Source organism: Strongylocentrotus purpuratus, unplaced genomic scaffold (genome assembly GCF_000002235.5).
Source record: "Strongylocentrotus purpuratus isolate Spur 01 unplaced genomic scaffold, Spur_5.0 spur5_scaffold_8, whole genome shotgun sequence".
In the NCBI taxonomy this organism is placed as follows: domain Eukaryota; kingdom Metazoa; phylum Echinodermata; class Echinoidea; order Camarodonta; family Strongylocentrotidae; genus Strongylocentrotus; species Strongylocentrotus purpuratus.
This window is the reverse complement of record NW_022145614.1, coordinates 10,705,384-10,722,735: the sequence shown is the minus strand read 5'-3', so window position 1 is coordinate 10,722,735 and position 17,352 is coordinate 10,705,384. Positions and strand designations below refer to the sequence as shown.

The window sequence follows — 17,352 nt, the reverse complement described above, 5'->3', positions numbered from 1 at the left end:
GAAATTCATTCTCATCCAAAATTAATTCTGAAATATTGATCATAAATTATGTTTGTTTAAAAATGCTCCATAATAGGAACCCTATAGAGCCCTTAAGTAAGCCCTCACTATGAATATGACTGACAAAGAAAGCTGACAAAATATACAGTTCCTCAGGTAGACAAAGGAACATCCCTTCACTGCTATTATGTAAAAATGTGTAGAACAGGTGTCACATGCATATTCACCTTATTACATAATAGCAGTGAAGGGATGTTCCTTTATCTACCTGAGGAACTGTATATTTTGTCCGCTTTCTTTGTTCGTCATGTTCATAGTGCCTAGACCCCAGCAACAAGAGACTTTGCACTTCGCACACATCAGTTCATACTCCTTCCAAATTTCAATTTCACATGTTTGAATCTTTTTTTGTGGACCACCTTGACATACATGCTCATAACAATAAGGCAGCATCTGGTTTTGATCCATATCAAGTTAAGAATTAATAGATATGAAAATAATTAACCAACATTATACATAATGACAAGCCTAGATGCTATTGTTGTTGTTGAGGCTAATCCAAGCTTAAACCACAAAATCCTCTCACACAAAGCATGTTTCAATACAGAATTAATCCTCACATATCAGAGAAGCAATCATTCATGTGATGAGGACATTGAGAGCTGTTGAGTAATCCCCTTACATTAAGTCGTAAAGCTGCATGTATCACTTCCTTTAAGCTCAATCTACAATATGATTTGAGATTAGTCATTTTAAGCCAACACTGAACACCTTTTTTCACCTCAATCATGTAATATCATATCTCTGTGCATGGAAGGTAACATACATGTATCTCTTATTTCATTATTATGTTCTTCAATTACTGTTTTATAATTATCATGATTGTAAATATTTTGTATTTTTACTTTGTAACAGTTTTTGCAATTGGACCTTTTGCCGCGAATAATTTTTTTTAGCAATACACCTCTTCAATTCAATTCAATTCGGAATAAAATAACTTGAATGACAGAAGTGAGTGATTCAAAATGAACCTAACAGCCTACTATTGTTTCATCTAGTATTTCAATACAAACAATGATTCATACCATTTAACCATCAGAATTTGTTGAGTTTTCACCCAGAATACATTTTCATGAGTTTAAGTCAATTATATGTATCTCAGGTTTAGAACTCAATGAGTTAGAAGGGAGAAATTTATCCAATATCGGTATATATTGAATATGGCTTACAGCAATTGCATCAAGCACAACAGAACTAACGAAACATTTACAAAAATGAAAGAACATCGACATGTGTTAAGGCAATTTCCTTGTTTCTTTTTGACAGTCACAAATGACTTGATTATTTAATTTTTCATAAATGAGATTGTTTGAAAAGGCTAGACTTAATATATTCATAGTCTCCTATAGTCAATTACACAAACTTCACGCTGCACTAGTGTAAAAGTCTAAGAATCTTCACCACACTTAGCTAAGAATATTTCAGCAAAATATATTTTCATCTTACACAATGCAACCATACAACCTATGCAATTAATTATCTGTTTTATGTTATAATTCTATGTGACATAATTATATAATTCATGTAGTACATGCTTGTTAAAATAAATGAAGAACTTTTACTCTTGCAGGTTCAGTCAACAGTTTCGCTGCTTCCATAATATTACAAAAGTTTTTTCAAAAACATAGTTAAACTTCTATGTAGTAAGAAATTACATACCGGTAAATCGGTTATGAATTAAATAATATATGATCAGAAAATAGAGAATGAGAGTGATAATAGTTTATTTTTTCTTCTTGAGTTCTTCAAACCTTCTGGTGAGGTCATCGAAGTCCACGTCCTCCCCTCCTGCGGACTTGCCCCCGACGGTGGCATCGAGGGGAGGGAATGAGTTGATGGGTACGGCAGGGAGGTTGGGGATACTATCACTGGGCAGCTGAGAGGTGGGGGGCTGGGAGGGGGGCATCACCGGAGGCTGGGTAGGGGTGTTGGTAGCTGCTGGAGGAGGGTCTGAAAAGAGATGGAAAATAACATATTGGTATAGGATAGGTACAGTAATGCAAGTAGGTAGAGGGAATAGTGTGATCCTGTTCATCAGGCCTAAAATAAAAACTTGTTGTATTGCCCTTTGCGATCGACCCAAAAATCTGAAAATCTACGGTCGGCATTTTTTTTTTTTTTTTTAAACAGTTTCTTAGATTTCTTTTTATTAATGAATAAAATATATGTATTTTGTTTGTTTAAATGGGATATAAATGCATAAAATCAAATTATTCCAAAATTTTCACTCGTGCAAACCATGGATAATTATGAGGTAAAAAAGATATCAATGGAATGATGATGCTGAAGCAAATGTATTAAAGCATTCAAACTGAGAAATATCAGCTAAAAGAGGGTGGGAAAAAGAAAAATAAATTTCAAATCTGCAAATATCGGCCCAAAGAGGGCGACAAAAAAAAACCCCATGTTTTGGCACCCAAAGGGCAATACAACAAGTTTTTATTTTAGGCCTCATCTGAATACAGATAACTTACATACAAATTGAACTTTTCATCCTCCTTTTTTGGTTCATGTCATAACGATAAAACAGATCAAAATAATTCAAAGATCATGGAGCTTTCAGTTAAAATATCATACATGACTTTTGAAAGGAAAAGCTGAGCAATTACAAGTAAATTTTCTATATGTATGAGTGAGACAATTAAATGGCTCCCTCTTTTTTTAGTTTCACAACAGTATAAAACAGTTAAAAAGCCTCATTTCTTCACAAAAACATGTCAAGTCGATGATACTTACATGGAGTTGGGTTGCTGTCATGAAATTCATATGGTGGAGCCTAATACAAAGAGAAAAAGAAAAATCAATATATTGATGGGTAAGTCTAAATCCAGTGAAGTAGCATGCTATATACAAACAAATTGAAATCATATGCAATGCTTTAATAGGGAACAAGAAGCTGGTAGATGGATGTGCAAAATAAGATATCAAAGTGTCTCTGATGCAAACAAATCATTGAAGGTTGCCAATGTGCGTTTGCTTGTCTGTCTGTCTGTCTGTCCATCTCTGTGCAATATGTGCTGCAGCATGTGCTAAAAAGCTCCATAAACAGCGTAGCGTAATGGCACGCTGTGAATAGACCATTCTGTGACACATTGCAGAATACAGTCACTTCTCCTGTGCGAAAGCCCATATGAGAAAACAATCATACTGGACGACGGGAATCATTCCCTTCTGACAAAAGATGTTGAATATATTACATGCAGAGCTAGAAGAGTAGAGATAGTTACATCAACAGGAGTCGCACTTGTTTGAATTTATGGAGTACCGTAGTTCCCTTCCATAGAGATTGTATGTGGGAGGGAGCTCCATGATTTGACCTTTGAGAGTGCTTGAGTGTGTGTGCCGCAACTATCCCTCTCAAAGAGCTATGGTTTTACGCTCCAGGGGAGTGTTTCACAAAGACCAAGATCGACTCTGAGTTGGACTCAACTACAGCAGGTCGTTCATGCTACTGTTTGCTCTCATCAATATGATCTTTAGATAATATTTTTTTCTTCAATAATGAATTATCAAAACAAATAAAATCTGTAGATTTGTGACCATGATTTGTTCGTCCCTTGAGAGACCAATGCCAGTAAACGGTGAGAGCAAACAGTGGCATCAATGGCCTGCCATAGTTAAGTCCAACTTAAAGTCCAACTTAAAGTCTATTGTAGTCTTTGTGAAACATCCTCCCCCCCCCCCCCCCCAGCACTGATAGGAAACCTTAATCAATGTACTTACAGGCACACTGGGTGGGAGAGGGTTTGGCATCTGTGGATAGCCACCGGCTGCACCCATTGGTGGTTGCTATGGTAACAAACAAAACATGCAAACACACCAAATAATACTTAAACTTTCAAAACAGAAAAGAAACTATTCACATATTGGATTTTTGAAAATTCTCGGGAGAGGGGCTCGTTATATGGGTTGCTTTGCAGCTAGCCTCTTGTAAAACAAAAAATATTGAATCTTACAGGCATCTTACATCATGCAGCTCTTATAATAATTTGCATCTATGGGCTGTGAAAAACAAACATTTTCCATAATGGCCCTCCAAGAGACAAATTGACAAGTATTAAATTCCTGCAGTTTTTGTTGTTGATCATATTTGGGGGAGTTCGTTTTATAGATACACGTAGGGATGACATTTGTTTGACATTTAAAGCAACGCTAATCAGTTTTATCACGCAAGTTAGCAATTCTATTTTACACGTTACGTGTACTTCTTTTGTGCCTTGAGCAAGTTATTCATGAGGAGTTGGCACATTATGAATTTATTATTCAAGGACAAACAAACTTAAGCGTTTTGTACATTTATATCTTCGTAACTGTCATATACTGGATGTCGTTAACATATTAAGACTGTTAGAAAGTGAGTACAAATTATACATGTACAAATTGTTTTCCCCATGTTTCTGAAATGAAAGAATATTATGTTCTAGTAAATTTCAGATGGTATAAAAGTGAAGAATTCAGTGTTGTTGATGGAATAATTTGTTGAGAACAATCCAATTGTAAAGTATTCTGATAAAAAAAGAAGGCGCTATTGAATTTTAAAAATATATAAATATATATAAATTTCTAGAGAAGAAAGAGTGTATTCCCTGTTGAATTATAATGGTGATGATAAGAAAAAGAAGAAAAAAAAGAAGAAGAAGAAACAGAAATTGAGTTACATGAATGTGAAGTGATTTGTTTTTTCTAGGAATAGGTTTAAAATAAGCTTCTCATTGATCACCATGAATACAAAGAAGTTATTAGATAAACAATTAAAAAGAACAATATATTGAAAAGTATAATAATGTAGGTATTACATGAGTACATATTATGCATTACCAGATATGAAAGATAAAAAATGATATTTCATATGAAGGTACCGATACATGAAACTTTTTGAAAATATGTTATGAGTATAATGAATGTTGATATATGTGTATGAATGACTATTTGCTTTTATGTTTCATAAATCACATTAAAAAAAGGTGGAGGGGAATGAGGCAAAAGGAATAGAACATAAAAAGCAAGAAGAAGATTTTGCTTGTAAGAAGACTAAGTAGAGGAAGGGGAATATGGAATAGCATAGATAGATGATCAAGAAGAATGAGAAGAAAAAGAAGAAGGATGATGAGAAGGAGGAGGAGACAAAGATGAAGAAGAAGTAAAGGAAGATGAAATAAGATAGATGGTCAGCATAAGAGATAAAATGTTTTGAAATTCATTCAATCACCCATTCATGGTATCAAGACCCATGGTAATAAATATAATATACATGTATAACATATAACATATACATGTACATAATAGCACCTCAGGTAACAAAAAATGTTTTAAACTTTATGACCGAAGTCACAAAGGAGATTTTGTCGACCAACCTAGGTTTATGTGCGTCAAATGTCGCGTTTCGAAGCGTTTTTACAAACGTCATATGACGCACATAATCCTAGGTTTGTCGACAAACCTCCTTTGTGAATTCGGGCCTATATGTTTGGCGAACCGTGAGTGACATACAGATGAAAAAATATATTTACACCATGTCTATATTCGCCCGTATCAATGAACCATACAATTATTGCATGTACATGATTCACTTGTATAAGCTTGAAATATGTTTAAGCATTTGAAAATTGGAATAATTATTATAGCTTAGTTTTACAACGGTTCAGTACAGTAATGTTTAAACAGTGTTTGTTGTATACAAAGGTTAGTTGGGATGGTAGATGAAAGTTTCATGAAACAAAGATGGAAATTGAAATGGGAGAGGCAACAGAGTGAGAAAACAGAGAGTGGTAGATTGGGCACGTGAAGGATGAAATACGTTTGACTTTATTTGTCTGAATGAATTCATTAAGAGAGAGAGATGGCGTGAGCAAGAGAGGAAAAGAGAAAGAGAGAGGTGAGGGAGGGAGAGAAAGAGAGAGAGGGGAGAGAGAGAGAGAGAGGGGGAGAGAGAGAGAGAGGGGGGGGGGGAAGAGGGGAGGTGAGGGAAGGAGAGGATGGAGGTAAAGACATTGAGAGAATACTTCACAGAGTGAAACAAAGATATAGAGAGAAACTGGGAGAAACATATGAAGAAAAAGACAGAGTCAGACAAACAGACAGTGAGACAGGCAGAGTGGGAGAAAGAAAATGAGAGAGTGAGAGAGAGAGAGAGAGAGAGAGGATTGGAGAAAGAGAGAGAGGGAGGGGGGATGAGATCAGGAGCAAGAAAATGGGTCAAAGGGAGATAGAGGTGGAGGAGGGATAGAGAAACAGATAAAAACAAGTGAAAGCAGAGAGTGGGAGACAGAGAGACCAACAATAAAAATGAGGACGGGAAAGAGAGTGAGACAGGGACAGACACAGCCAGAGCATGAGCCAAAGCCAGAGGGAGATGAGACAGTCCTGTTTGGACAGACACAACACGTAACTCACCGGTCCATTAGGTAAGCCCCCCACTGGGGGTTTACAAGGGAGGGGTGGGGGACCACCCTTGTTCTATGTATAGACAAATACACAAACCAACAAATTTAAGAATATCCTGTGATGCTTCTAGTTTTTCAGGTACACTGGTATTCAAATAAGAAGCTGAGTTAATTTATTTCAATCTAAAACAGCTTTTGGAGTTCATTTAGGGGAATAAATGAGGAAATTTGTGGAAGAGGAATTCAAATGTTTTGTTACATATGTATTAAAATTAGAGGATAATAGATATAGAGTAGCATTGATATTCAATTATGATTTGGACCAATATCGATATGGATACTTTGTGTGCGCTTTTGTTTTCAGAGAGGACTTTAAAAGCATGTAACATATCATAAAGGGTGACCTACATTTCCTCTGGCGACAACTGCTCCAGGCTTAGATGCTGCTTATAAATATTGGCTTATTTTGGCAGAAATAGGTAGAAGGTTAGGGTAACAGTTAGGTTTTAGGTTAGGTTTAGGCTTAGGATAGGATTATATATACATGTAGTATTTGGTCCAGGGTTGCAGTTAAGAATTTGGTTAGTGTAGGAAATCCTACAGCATAATTTCACAGGAGCATGTGTCATGCAACCTCATAAGGAGTTGAAATACAACAGGTAACTCAACTCTGTTTGTTTATCATACCCTTAATGATAATAGTAACAATACATTATACAGCGTATTTTTCATATGCACATGCAAATACGCTTTAAAATATGTTATTGAGATATTTTTGACAGATTGCTGGTTGCGAAGAAATCTGGGTAGGTTATTCCACAGTTTTGGAGCACTAGTTCATGAATGCTCTGTCCCCAATTGTGGAAAACATCTTGGCAGAGGGGGGGGGGGGGGAGTACCCTACTTGGCAGCTATTGATATGTGTCATAAATATTGCGTAAGAAAGGACCATCGTGCCTTAGTATGCTTTAAAAAAAAATTGCAAATATGAAGTTGGGAGTATAAAGCAAATGCAGCACTCAGGCAATATTAAAAGGATAGAAATAGGATGGGTTAGTAAGGAATCATGCACAGTGCCTTGCTTTATCATTGGCATTCAATAGGTTTACTTTCACCTAAATTAAGGAGATGCCATGGCTCAGTGGTAGAGCAGTGGTTTCGTAACCTGGAGGTCCTGGGTTAAAAACCAAGTCAATGCACTAGTGCCCTTTGATAAGGCATTAATCCTCATTACCAAGTCCTGGCTGCTTACTTACAAGCAAACACATACTTTCTTAACAGTTGGGTAAAACAGAGCATCAAACCAAATTTAGATTAAGCAAGGAATGGCCCCCGAAAGTATGCAATAAGGCATGTGGCTCCAATTTTTTTGTATAAAGACAGAAAAGCTGAATTCTTCTGTAGATGTAATAGCACAAATTTAGACAAGACCCAATGCACAAAGGTAAAGGCTAACAAAGGTACATATGAAACTGACATTAGAGGCAGACTCTAACGGTTTCTAGACCAATTAATACAGAGACAGGTGGTCTTTCTACACAGGTGGTCGCTAAGCAGGTTTCACTGTACTTACATGCTGAGGTGGATAGGCCATTCCAGGGTGTACTGCTGGAGGGTATGGTGTCGGTGCCTGTGCCTGTGCCTGAGGCTGAGGCTGTGGTGGAGGGGCGCTTGGCATCTGTGCTATAGGCATGCCTCCGCCCCCACCACCACCTCCACTGGGACCCCCTGGGGGACCCGATGGGGGCTTCCCCTTGTCGTCCATATCGATGAGCAATTGCTCCATATCTTCACCCTGTGGGCAGGTTAAGAAATAGATAGTGGAGATGATATGATGTTGACTACTCCTTTACTACAACATGGATTGCTATTATTACTTTAATTAAATAATTAATTAACGGTCACCATGTTTTTTTTAAGTGGAGCTGAATTGGTAAGATCGTATTAGCTAAATTTCACACATTTTGGGGTCTAAAATTACCTTCATAGCAATTTTAGGTTCTAAAAGGGCACTATAAATGTCATAAATAAGAATAAGAGCAATAACCATGCACTTTGAAGGCATTTGCGGTCTGAAAACAGAACTCAACTATCCCTTTAAACTGATGAAGGTAGATTTCAAAATGATTTCATTTTCCTCATTATAATTAATTTGTTTAGTATTTTCTTCATTTATAACAAATATTAATTTAATTACCATCATTATCTTTAATTTCATTACTATGATCATTATAATTATCATTAACGTCATGTTCAGATATAATTGGATAAAACGCCTCTGAAAGACGAAAATACGCCACAGTTTTTTGTACGTGTAAATGAATGACAACTGCGTGCAACAAAGGTCCAATGCATATTCATTAAGATTTGTGTTAAAGCTACACTTCACATTACGATCATCATCACTCTAACTGGCATTACCATCGAAATACAACTCACATTGAAAGCCATTGGGCTAGGAACATATGGAACATTGTGGCTCCGTGCAATCTCAATCAGGTAGTTCTCCACTAAAGACGCAGCAGGGGCTTTCACACTCAACTTATGCTTCAACTGTGACAAAGAGGAGAAACGTGATTAGTATTTGCATGTAAATCAACACGATTAGCATTTAATTCAACATGGTGACCACTTAAGGCTTGTTCAGATATGATGAGATAAAACGCTGCTGAAAATGCCAAGGTTTTTGTATGTGTAAATGATTGGCAACTGCGCGCAACAAATCAAAATTCATATATTACAAAACAATTTGATAAAAAAAAAAAAATTAACAAGCTGTGAGTTATTAGACACAGAACTGTGAAGCTCATTAAACTAGCGTCATCGTAAAACGTTAAATAACCTATGGTTAACCACTAAATGTCTGAACAAGGCTCAATTGTAGAGGTATTGTGGTCTACTGAGTAAGTCTCTGGACCTTCAATCATAAACAGTGTTCAAATCCCTTCTTTGATATCTAGTAGGATTTATTCCTTGAATGCACTGAGTGCTACGGTTGCTGCGGCTAAATCCGCGGTAATGACAGCCAAAGTCCTTTGGGAGCGGATAGAGATGGGATATCATAATGTGATATGTTTTCATTCTTCACTAGAAAACTACAGAAATTTTCTGCACAAGCCTTGTTCTTCAACTGTGAGAACAGAACGTTCTTAGTAGGAACGTAGGAGGCGCGATAGCTCAGTTGGTAGAGCAGTGGTCTCGTAATCCGGTGACCCGCATTCGAAACCAAGTCGATGCGCTAGCGCCCTTTGGTAAGGCATTAATCCTCATTACCAGGTCCCTTGGGAGTGGACCTAAAGCTATCGGCCATCTGGTTGCTTACTAACAAGCATTTATGCTTTGTTAGCAGTCAGGTAAAATAACCACTAAACTTAACGTAAGCATACTGCACTTGTGTGATTGAGCCTCAATAGCATAACAAAATATTACAAAATATTTTGATATGAAAAATTAAAATTAACATCTAGAAGAATAGAAGCTATCTTACCCTCAAATTGACCCAGTTTTCTCGGTCTGCCACACAGATCTCGAAGAATTCCTTGCCATATTTACCTCTAAATTGTTCAGCAATCTATTCATGAAAGAGAAAAGGAAAACAAAAATCAGAATTTTACTCTCAAGCAAGGGCAATAATTTTCAAAAGGTTGTGGAGGGGGGGGGGGGGGGGGGGGGGGGGGGGAGGGGCACTTCTGAAAAATTGGTATTTTTCTCAGTAAAATGACATATTCATTCTCACATATGCATTCAGTCTCCAAATCAATTTAATTAAATGTTTTAAATCAAGTGTAACTTCAAGAGGCTTGCGGTGCTTCACTGCCATCCTTGACATGTTTTGCCGAGTAAATATGTCATTCAAGTACATGTATATCATGATCCAAAACCACTTCCTTATTTTCATATCAGTAAAGCAAGTGAATTACATAAATACTAATACAAACATACAGAAAATGAAATTATTGAGAGTAATATCTGAGGAGATAGAATATCAAATCTGAAAATAAGCAACAGCTATCTTATTTCAAGTGCCACATTTCCTTATTATTGTCTACAAATGTCTACTTTGTACAGTTCATAAAAAAATGAATTTTCTCCAAGTCTCTATAACCTTTGACCTCTGCATGCTCTTTGATGCTCAGACCAGCCCTCCTTCATGGAAAGTGGTTGAAGTACATGTATATGAAATACAACATGTTGAATTTAGCACAAACTCACACTTTACATGCGATATACACATACAGTCAAACCTGTTTTGCAACCACCTGCGTAGACCTGTCTACAAAGAACACTTTACATCATCCCTGGGTGGTCTTTATAATTATTCAGGTTTCGCTTTATTTTGACACATCCACATAACATTGGCATTATCCCTCATCCAATTGGCAAAAAACAAGAAACTTGGTGAAACACTAAACATTTCCTAACTAGTTTTTATTTTGTTTCCTTACCTTTCCTATCCCCTCTATGATCTCATCATAAATGACATTCATTGAACATGATTCATTTCATCGCTTTCCATCAAGATAATTAATCATTTGAATACTAAGGCTATCATCACTGGGTATAATCTATGGCGGGGGGGGGGGGGGGCATTTCAAGGACATTGTCATTGTATCCAACAATTACATTATCCTCATCATTTAACAATTAACACACGCAACTTCAAATTCTTAAACATCTTGTAACACAAGAGGAACCATGCAGATCATGCTGGGCAAAACAAGACATTCATTGAACAAAATTCACTCATATATTGTAGATTGAGAGACTTATCTCAACCTGCCACACCCCATCTGATCCTCCAATGTGAGACAACTCATTGCATCTCTGTTTTCTCTCTACAAACTTCCATTTCCTCATATTTAAAGCCCTACTGTACTACTTTCAGCTACTTGAGCCCTCTATCTATAGCAAACAATGCCTGATCAGTGACCATTGGTCCCCATGATCCCCTTTTTCTGATGTTGAGAGCTGATTTGATGAGATAACCACCTGTCAGTGACATTGCGGGGTGGTCTAATCCCCCTGGCCAAACTAGTACACACTGCCTTTAATACATACCACTTTCAATTCTAATACATCTGTTGACATGCGAGGAGCCACCCAGATCACGCTGGCAATGGATTCTTGGAGTCCCTCGTCGACCGTCTTCATGGTTTTGATGAGGCCAAACCTAGCCAAGAGGAGATCGCAGTAGAGTTCAACAAGCTCCATAGCCTCTACCAGATAGTCTTCCCTGATAATATGCTCCACCTAAAAAATATTTAAAAAAGACACACAGTGAGGTGGATGGCATAAAATTAAATTAATCCATTAAACAAGACAGATTTTTACCTGGATTAAACAATTATCAACTGTGTTTTTTTTCAATAATTAACTTTCATTGCCATATATACTGTACTATGTAAAAGCTATTAGCAATTTAAGCAAGGTACCTTTAAATTGGGAAGAGAAAAGACATACAAATTGTAAAATATGCTTTGTAACCGGTTCAAAGAGAATTCTGGTGATTAGAGTTGTGTCCTTCCATATAATTGAATACATGTATAAATCTTATATTTTCTTATATTGTGCAATGTATATATGCACATATTTACAGTATAAAATTAAATAAATGGTAAGAATTCTAATAGTAAACACCATCCTCATACCCCCCCCCCCCCTCCAACACACCTTTCCGAAAAGTACAGAAAATGTTCATACTAATTTTATAAAGTACGAGTACAATCCGATAGTTATAACTTTGTAACTTTGATGGAATTTCAAATGATTTCCCCCTAATTTTTCCTCCTTTTTTTTTTTTTCAAGTGATGTACGAAAGAATTTCTCGAGAACTAATAATAATTTCTCAACTCTTAATTTGTTGCTCATAATGCTTGTATAATATCAGGTAGAAAATATTTCATAGTTGTCTTCACAATTTGTATACTAATCAAATATCAGCGTTTTATTTTGGTATTATTCAAATTTCAAAGATAAATATGAACTGAAGTTATGGCAGCTGGTAGAGGTCAAGTAAAAAACAAAAATTATTTTACCCTTATTCTTGCTCTATCATCTTTCCCATTGGAAAGGTAATCTGCTACTTCTCTCCTTGCCTTCTGAGCCTGTTCGGCTGAAAGAGAAAAAAAAAGCAATAATCAGAAAAATTATTCCAAAATGTCAAAGATTATACTATTAGGTTAACAACAATACATCCACAAAATACATGTATAAATTTAAAACTAAAAGTGATCACTGAACTGTAACAAAATTAAATGCATGTTACCATTTATTGTAAAGTTAAATTGATTAAAGGAGATACAATAAATTTAAAGGAGGTACAATAACCGTGTCTTAAAATAATATTCTGATCTATTTTCTTGCATCAATAACTCTTTTTCCTCTCCTTGCCGTTTGCGTATAACCTACATTGTTTCTGGAAATGATTCTGTTTAAATGTCCAGCTAAAAAAGCAATGATCTTGATGATTGAATGAGTACTGTTGAACTTACTTTTCTTTTTCTCCAAAAGCTTCAATCTGTTGATAGTAAGCTTTAGATTGGTCTTTAACTTTTGAGCTGTATAGCCACCACTAAACATGATTGAGCCGGCGTCGATGTGTCAAATTAACCTAGAGCAAAATGAAAAATGATAACGTTACAAATTAGGTTTGAACATCCATTCAAGTATACAGAAATCATTCTTAAACTAGATCTTTTGTAAAAGAAAACATACTACAAATACAATTCACAAAATGACTTTAACAGTCAATGAATAGATCTAGATACAAATTTGAAAAAAAATGTATTTCAATTGTGTACGAAAAAGAATGAAAGAAACTTGCCGTGCAATACATGTGTATTTTATGGAATAACAATACTGGGTGAGTAAAATCCATAATAATAAACTCCTTTGATTGGAGAAAACAAGATAAAATATCAATGTCAGAATCTAAACAGCTATCACATCATTATCATTGCATTGAGATTCTGATTGGGAAAAAAGAAGGGGAAAAATGTGTCCCATGAAGGACTAAAATGTCATCTCGAGCTCTCCTCTGACAAATTCCAAAGAAAAAAAAATCACAAAAATGTAAAATTAAATGAGTTTGCAAACACGTCTTGAGCGTGACTTATCTGAAGCATGTCATTCATATTGTTCTTGCTTAAACTATGAGATTTGGGGCACATTTCATTTTTCAATTTCAATATCACTTTAGTAATAGGAGTAATATACAAGTATTTCCTGTAGGATATCAGGTATCAATGTCTACCTCCTAGTACCGGTACACAAATGTGAGTAGGTGGAGCTGGTTTCTCGTCCGACGTCCGATTCATGGAAAGTGCATCTTCCGTAAAGAAAGGTAAAAGTTGGGATTAAAACACAGAAAAGCAACTTAAATGTCAGAAAACTTACCAAAAATGAGGTGTCCGATTACTATATGTTCTCGTCAGCTGAAATTGAGGATTTGTTACCTTTTACAAATACAATGCAGATCAAGTCGTTTGCTCACAAACATTCATTAAAAATATCAATAGTGCATCGCGCAGGCGCAGTTTCGCGATCGCAAGAGACTGAGTCATAAACAAATACAATGTAATTTTGTAAGTAATATCAGTTGATTTTGTATATTTATTGGCCAAAATAACATGCCCTAAACCCTAGTAATACCTTATTTATTTTAGAATAATATGGTAACAAATTATGATAATTAAAACTTCATCATCAGTGTTTTGAACACTGTATTTTGGTATTTGAGCGGTTCGTAGCAGCCTACAAATCTAACAGTCGTAATATTACAGCTGTAGCTATTTTTATCCTGTCGACATCATTTTGCATGACTACATCATCACGCGGCGTTAACTTTGATCAAACAATCGCTCTTTGAATTAAATGGAGAGAAGACAGTGGCAGATCCTGATTCTCTATGATTATAGGGGCAGGGTACAAAAAATCTTGACAATTAGCCAATAAAAAACTAATAAAATAAAATGAATTAATGTTTCGCTCACACAATGGTCTTGCTCGTTTTGCATCTGGTTTTTTTTAGAAAGGGGCGCCCCACGAGTTTCATTTTGTCTGTATATTTCTGTGCCAATAATAGGCGCCCCGCTCGTCTCTCTGAGTCTCCCTATTCTCTCTCTAATTTCCCCATCCCCTTATTCCTTACTCTTCTCGTCCTCCTTAAATCTGTGAAACTCTCCGTCATCTTCCCCTGTATAGCCTCCCGCCCCCCCCCCCCTATATTCTCCCTCTCTCTCTCTCTCTCTCTGTCTCTCTCTCTCCCTCCCCCTCCCTCCCCTATCTCTCTCTCTCCCTCTCTCTCTCTCTCTCTCTCTCTCTCTCTCTCTCTCTCTCTATATATATATATATCGTCGCTGTTATCTCTCCCTCCCTCTCACTGCAACTTATTTTTGTGGAGAGGGGGGGGGGGGGGGGGGTAATGTTTTGATATTTTAGACCACAAAATCTTATAATAATAAATATTAAAGATAAAGTTGAGTTCTGGTCATGCGATTGCATTGTAAAAGAAAAGGTGTGGAATGGATCAGAAAAAGTTGATCATGTAGCATGTAAGTATTGGTGTGTACTGCAAGGTTCTGGAGTCACCAAAATCAGTTTATGTTAAATAATAACAAAAAAGCCCAAATTATGTCTCTTTTATCAATATTTGTCTTCCCCAAACACATTTTTATTTTTTTGAATTTTTTTTTTTTTTTTTGGGGGGGGGAATCTTTGCAGAAGTGATTATGATACAATTTTACCGGTAAGTGGAATTTTGCCATCAAATTTTTTCTGGGAAAGATAAAAAATTAATTTGTGAGCTTTTTTATTCTATTATCTTTGTTAGTATGGAAGAACACTAAAAGAAATGGCCCCTTAGAAGAATGAATATTCAAATGCCCTCATGTTCAAAATAGCTATGACTATGACGAAGAAAAAGCTGACATAGTTTGGACCAAACATCCATGCCATATTTGTATGTGTAGTCCGATATACATGGTTTCTGTGATATATGCATGTGATTTTCAGCAAGACTGCATGGGTCAATATATCTTTTCATGTTTTCAAGTCGTGTAAATTTGTCCTTTTACTTTGATGGTTTTTTTACTTTTTAAACTTTTACTCATGTATATGACTGTGTTTCTGTATTCTTAATGCAAATTTGGATATAAATTCAATTCAATTCAATGTTGATGAATCCAGAAAACTCACATTGTACTCCTAGTCCCATGTGCTACAAAATCGACCTATTCCAAACTCTCCCTGGCAGTTTCTATCACAATGCAATTGCATGACCTGGGGAGTGTCCACCTACAAGTATAAATTCTGTAGATTTGTGACCACAATTTGTACGTCCTTTAAGAAACCAATGCCAAGAATTCAACTTTATTTTAACTCTCTTCTTCCCTCAGTCTCATCAACTCTGACCTTAATGATCTAACACCAACTTGTAAAAGAATGCCACCGAGTCATGAACATGCGATAGAGGAGGCCGACATCTCGGATCCATTTTATTCTCATTAATTTTATCATCTACCATCATTCTTCCTCTCATCGATCAGAATCCTTGATTACTTACTCATTAAAATGTCAAATTCGTTCACATTTATACAAGTAATCAATACCGCATAAGAAGTCGGACAGAGGAGGGTTGAGTAAAAACACATATACACATATCATTTTTTTTCTTCCAATCTGCTACATTACTCCAATGACAGTATTTGCAGTAAAAAGTTATTATTTTTCTGTCCATGATCAATTCAACGAACGGAATGTTTCAGGGAACACTGCGGTGGTGATGTTCATCACATTTTCACAGTTGTTATTTTTTCTTGGAGACACTATATGAATGCTATTCAACACACAAGGACTAATTATCTTGTGCTAAGCATGGATGAGCTGATGGGTCACATACTCTTTGTAAGTACTGAATCAGTGATTTCACATCCATCATACAATCTGCTTTTCAATGTAGCGTGAGAAAATCTGTCCTAAATGAGAGATTCTACAAATTCCACTCCATATGATACCACAGCATAGCTAAGAGAGTGATTTTGATGTCTATACCTTGTATACACTCCCTGCAAGCACATTCATTGCCGACAAGAATTCAAAAACACAGGACTGTAGTCTAGCCCATAATACGAGTTTGAATACATATTTTTGTCTTTAATATTCCTGCTTATTTCAGTAATGTCAATTAACTTTTGCATATTCAAACAAGTTTTATACTTTGCTAGAGACCAAACACAAATTTACCCCAAACATGCATTATATTCAGTGCATAGGGCATAGGATTCCAAGCTTTATGAAAGTATACTTGGAATCAACACCAACGGTTTGAAACCCCAAAAAATAACTATTTTTGGAATATAATCCACCATAGAAATTGAGAAAGATCCATATCGTATATTCCAACGCATATTCCCTTATCTATAGAATTTTTGATACCATTAGCACTGATGACCACTTTTTGGGGCGGTATAAATTCCTTATCCCCCCCCCCCCCCCCCCCCCCCCCCCCCCCCCCCCCCCCCCTCCCAGCAACTGAGACGGGCGGTAAGCCTATATGATCATTTAGCACATATACTACTGGACAGCTCCATACATACATTGCTAGAAACATATAGGTTGATTTTCACAGACTTCATACACCAAATTACTCCAGTATACCTACAAGTATAATTTATGATATTCCCCTTTGAAGGAAAAAATAAAAAGTCACAATATTATACATTATTATAAGCACATTCCTTGGTAGTCATGACGATATAAGTAAATTTAAAAGAAAAAAGTTTTTTCGCTGTATGAAGCTGTTTTCAAATCACTACATCACACAGTCTATCATGTCAGATTATCTAGTACTCAAATCTCTGATCACCTATAATGATAACATCCAAAAGAGTAAAACATCCACACGGCTTCA

At 36.2% G+C, this 17,352-nt stretch overlaps 1 protein-coding gene across 3 annotated transcripts; it reads right to left on the bottom strand.

The window, feature by feature from the left end:
• Positions 1-922: 922 nt before the first annotated feature.
• On the bottom strand, positions 923-13,996 carry LOC581346 (IST1 homolog). Of its 3 annotated transcripts, XM_003724230.3 has the most exons (11): positions 13,839-13,996; positions 12,935-13,053; positions 12,479-12,555; positions 11,502-11,693; positions 9,931-10,014; positions 8,883-8,996; positions 8,017-8,238; positions 6,454-6,516; positions 3,784-3,849; positions 2,797-2,836; positions 923-2,010 (listed from the first exon to the last, which is right to left on the bottom strand). In XM_003724230.3, exons 2-11 carry the CDS (start codon positions 13,020-13,022, stop codon positions 1,784-1,786), a joined length of 1,173 nt encoding a protein of 390 aa, XP_003724278.2. In that variant the 5' UTR covers positions 13,023-13,053; positions 13,839-13,996; the 3' UTR covers positions 923-1,783. The 3 variants fall into 3 exon arrangements, with proteins under 3 accessions (XP_003724278.2, XP_786445.2, XP_011682268.2); XM_781352.5 differs by lacking the exon at positions 6,454-6,516 and having other exon boundaries at positions 13,839-13,994; XM_011683966.2 differs by lacking the exons at positions 3,784-3,849; positions 6,454-6,516 and having other exon boundaries at positions 13,839-13,994.
• Between the last annotated feature and the right edge of the window lie 3,356 nt (positions 13,997-17,352).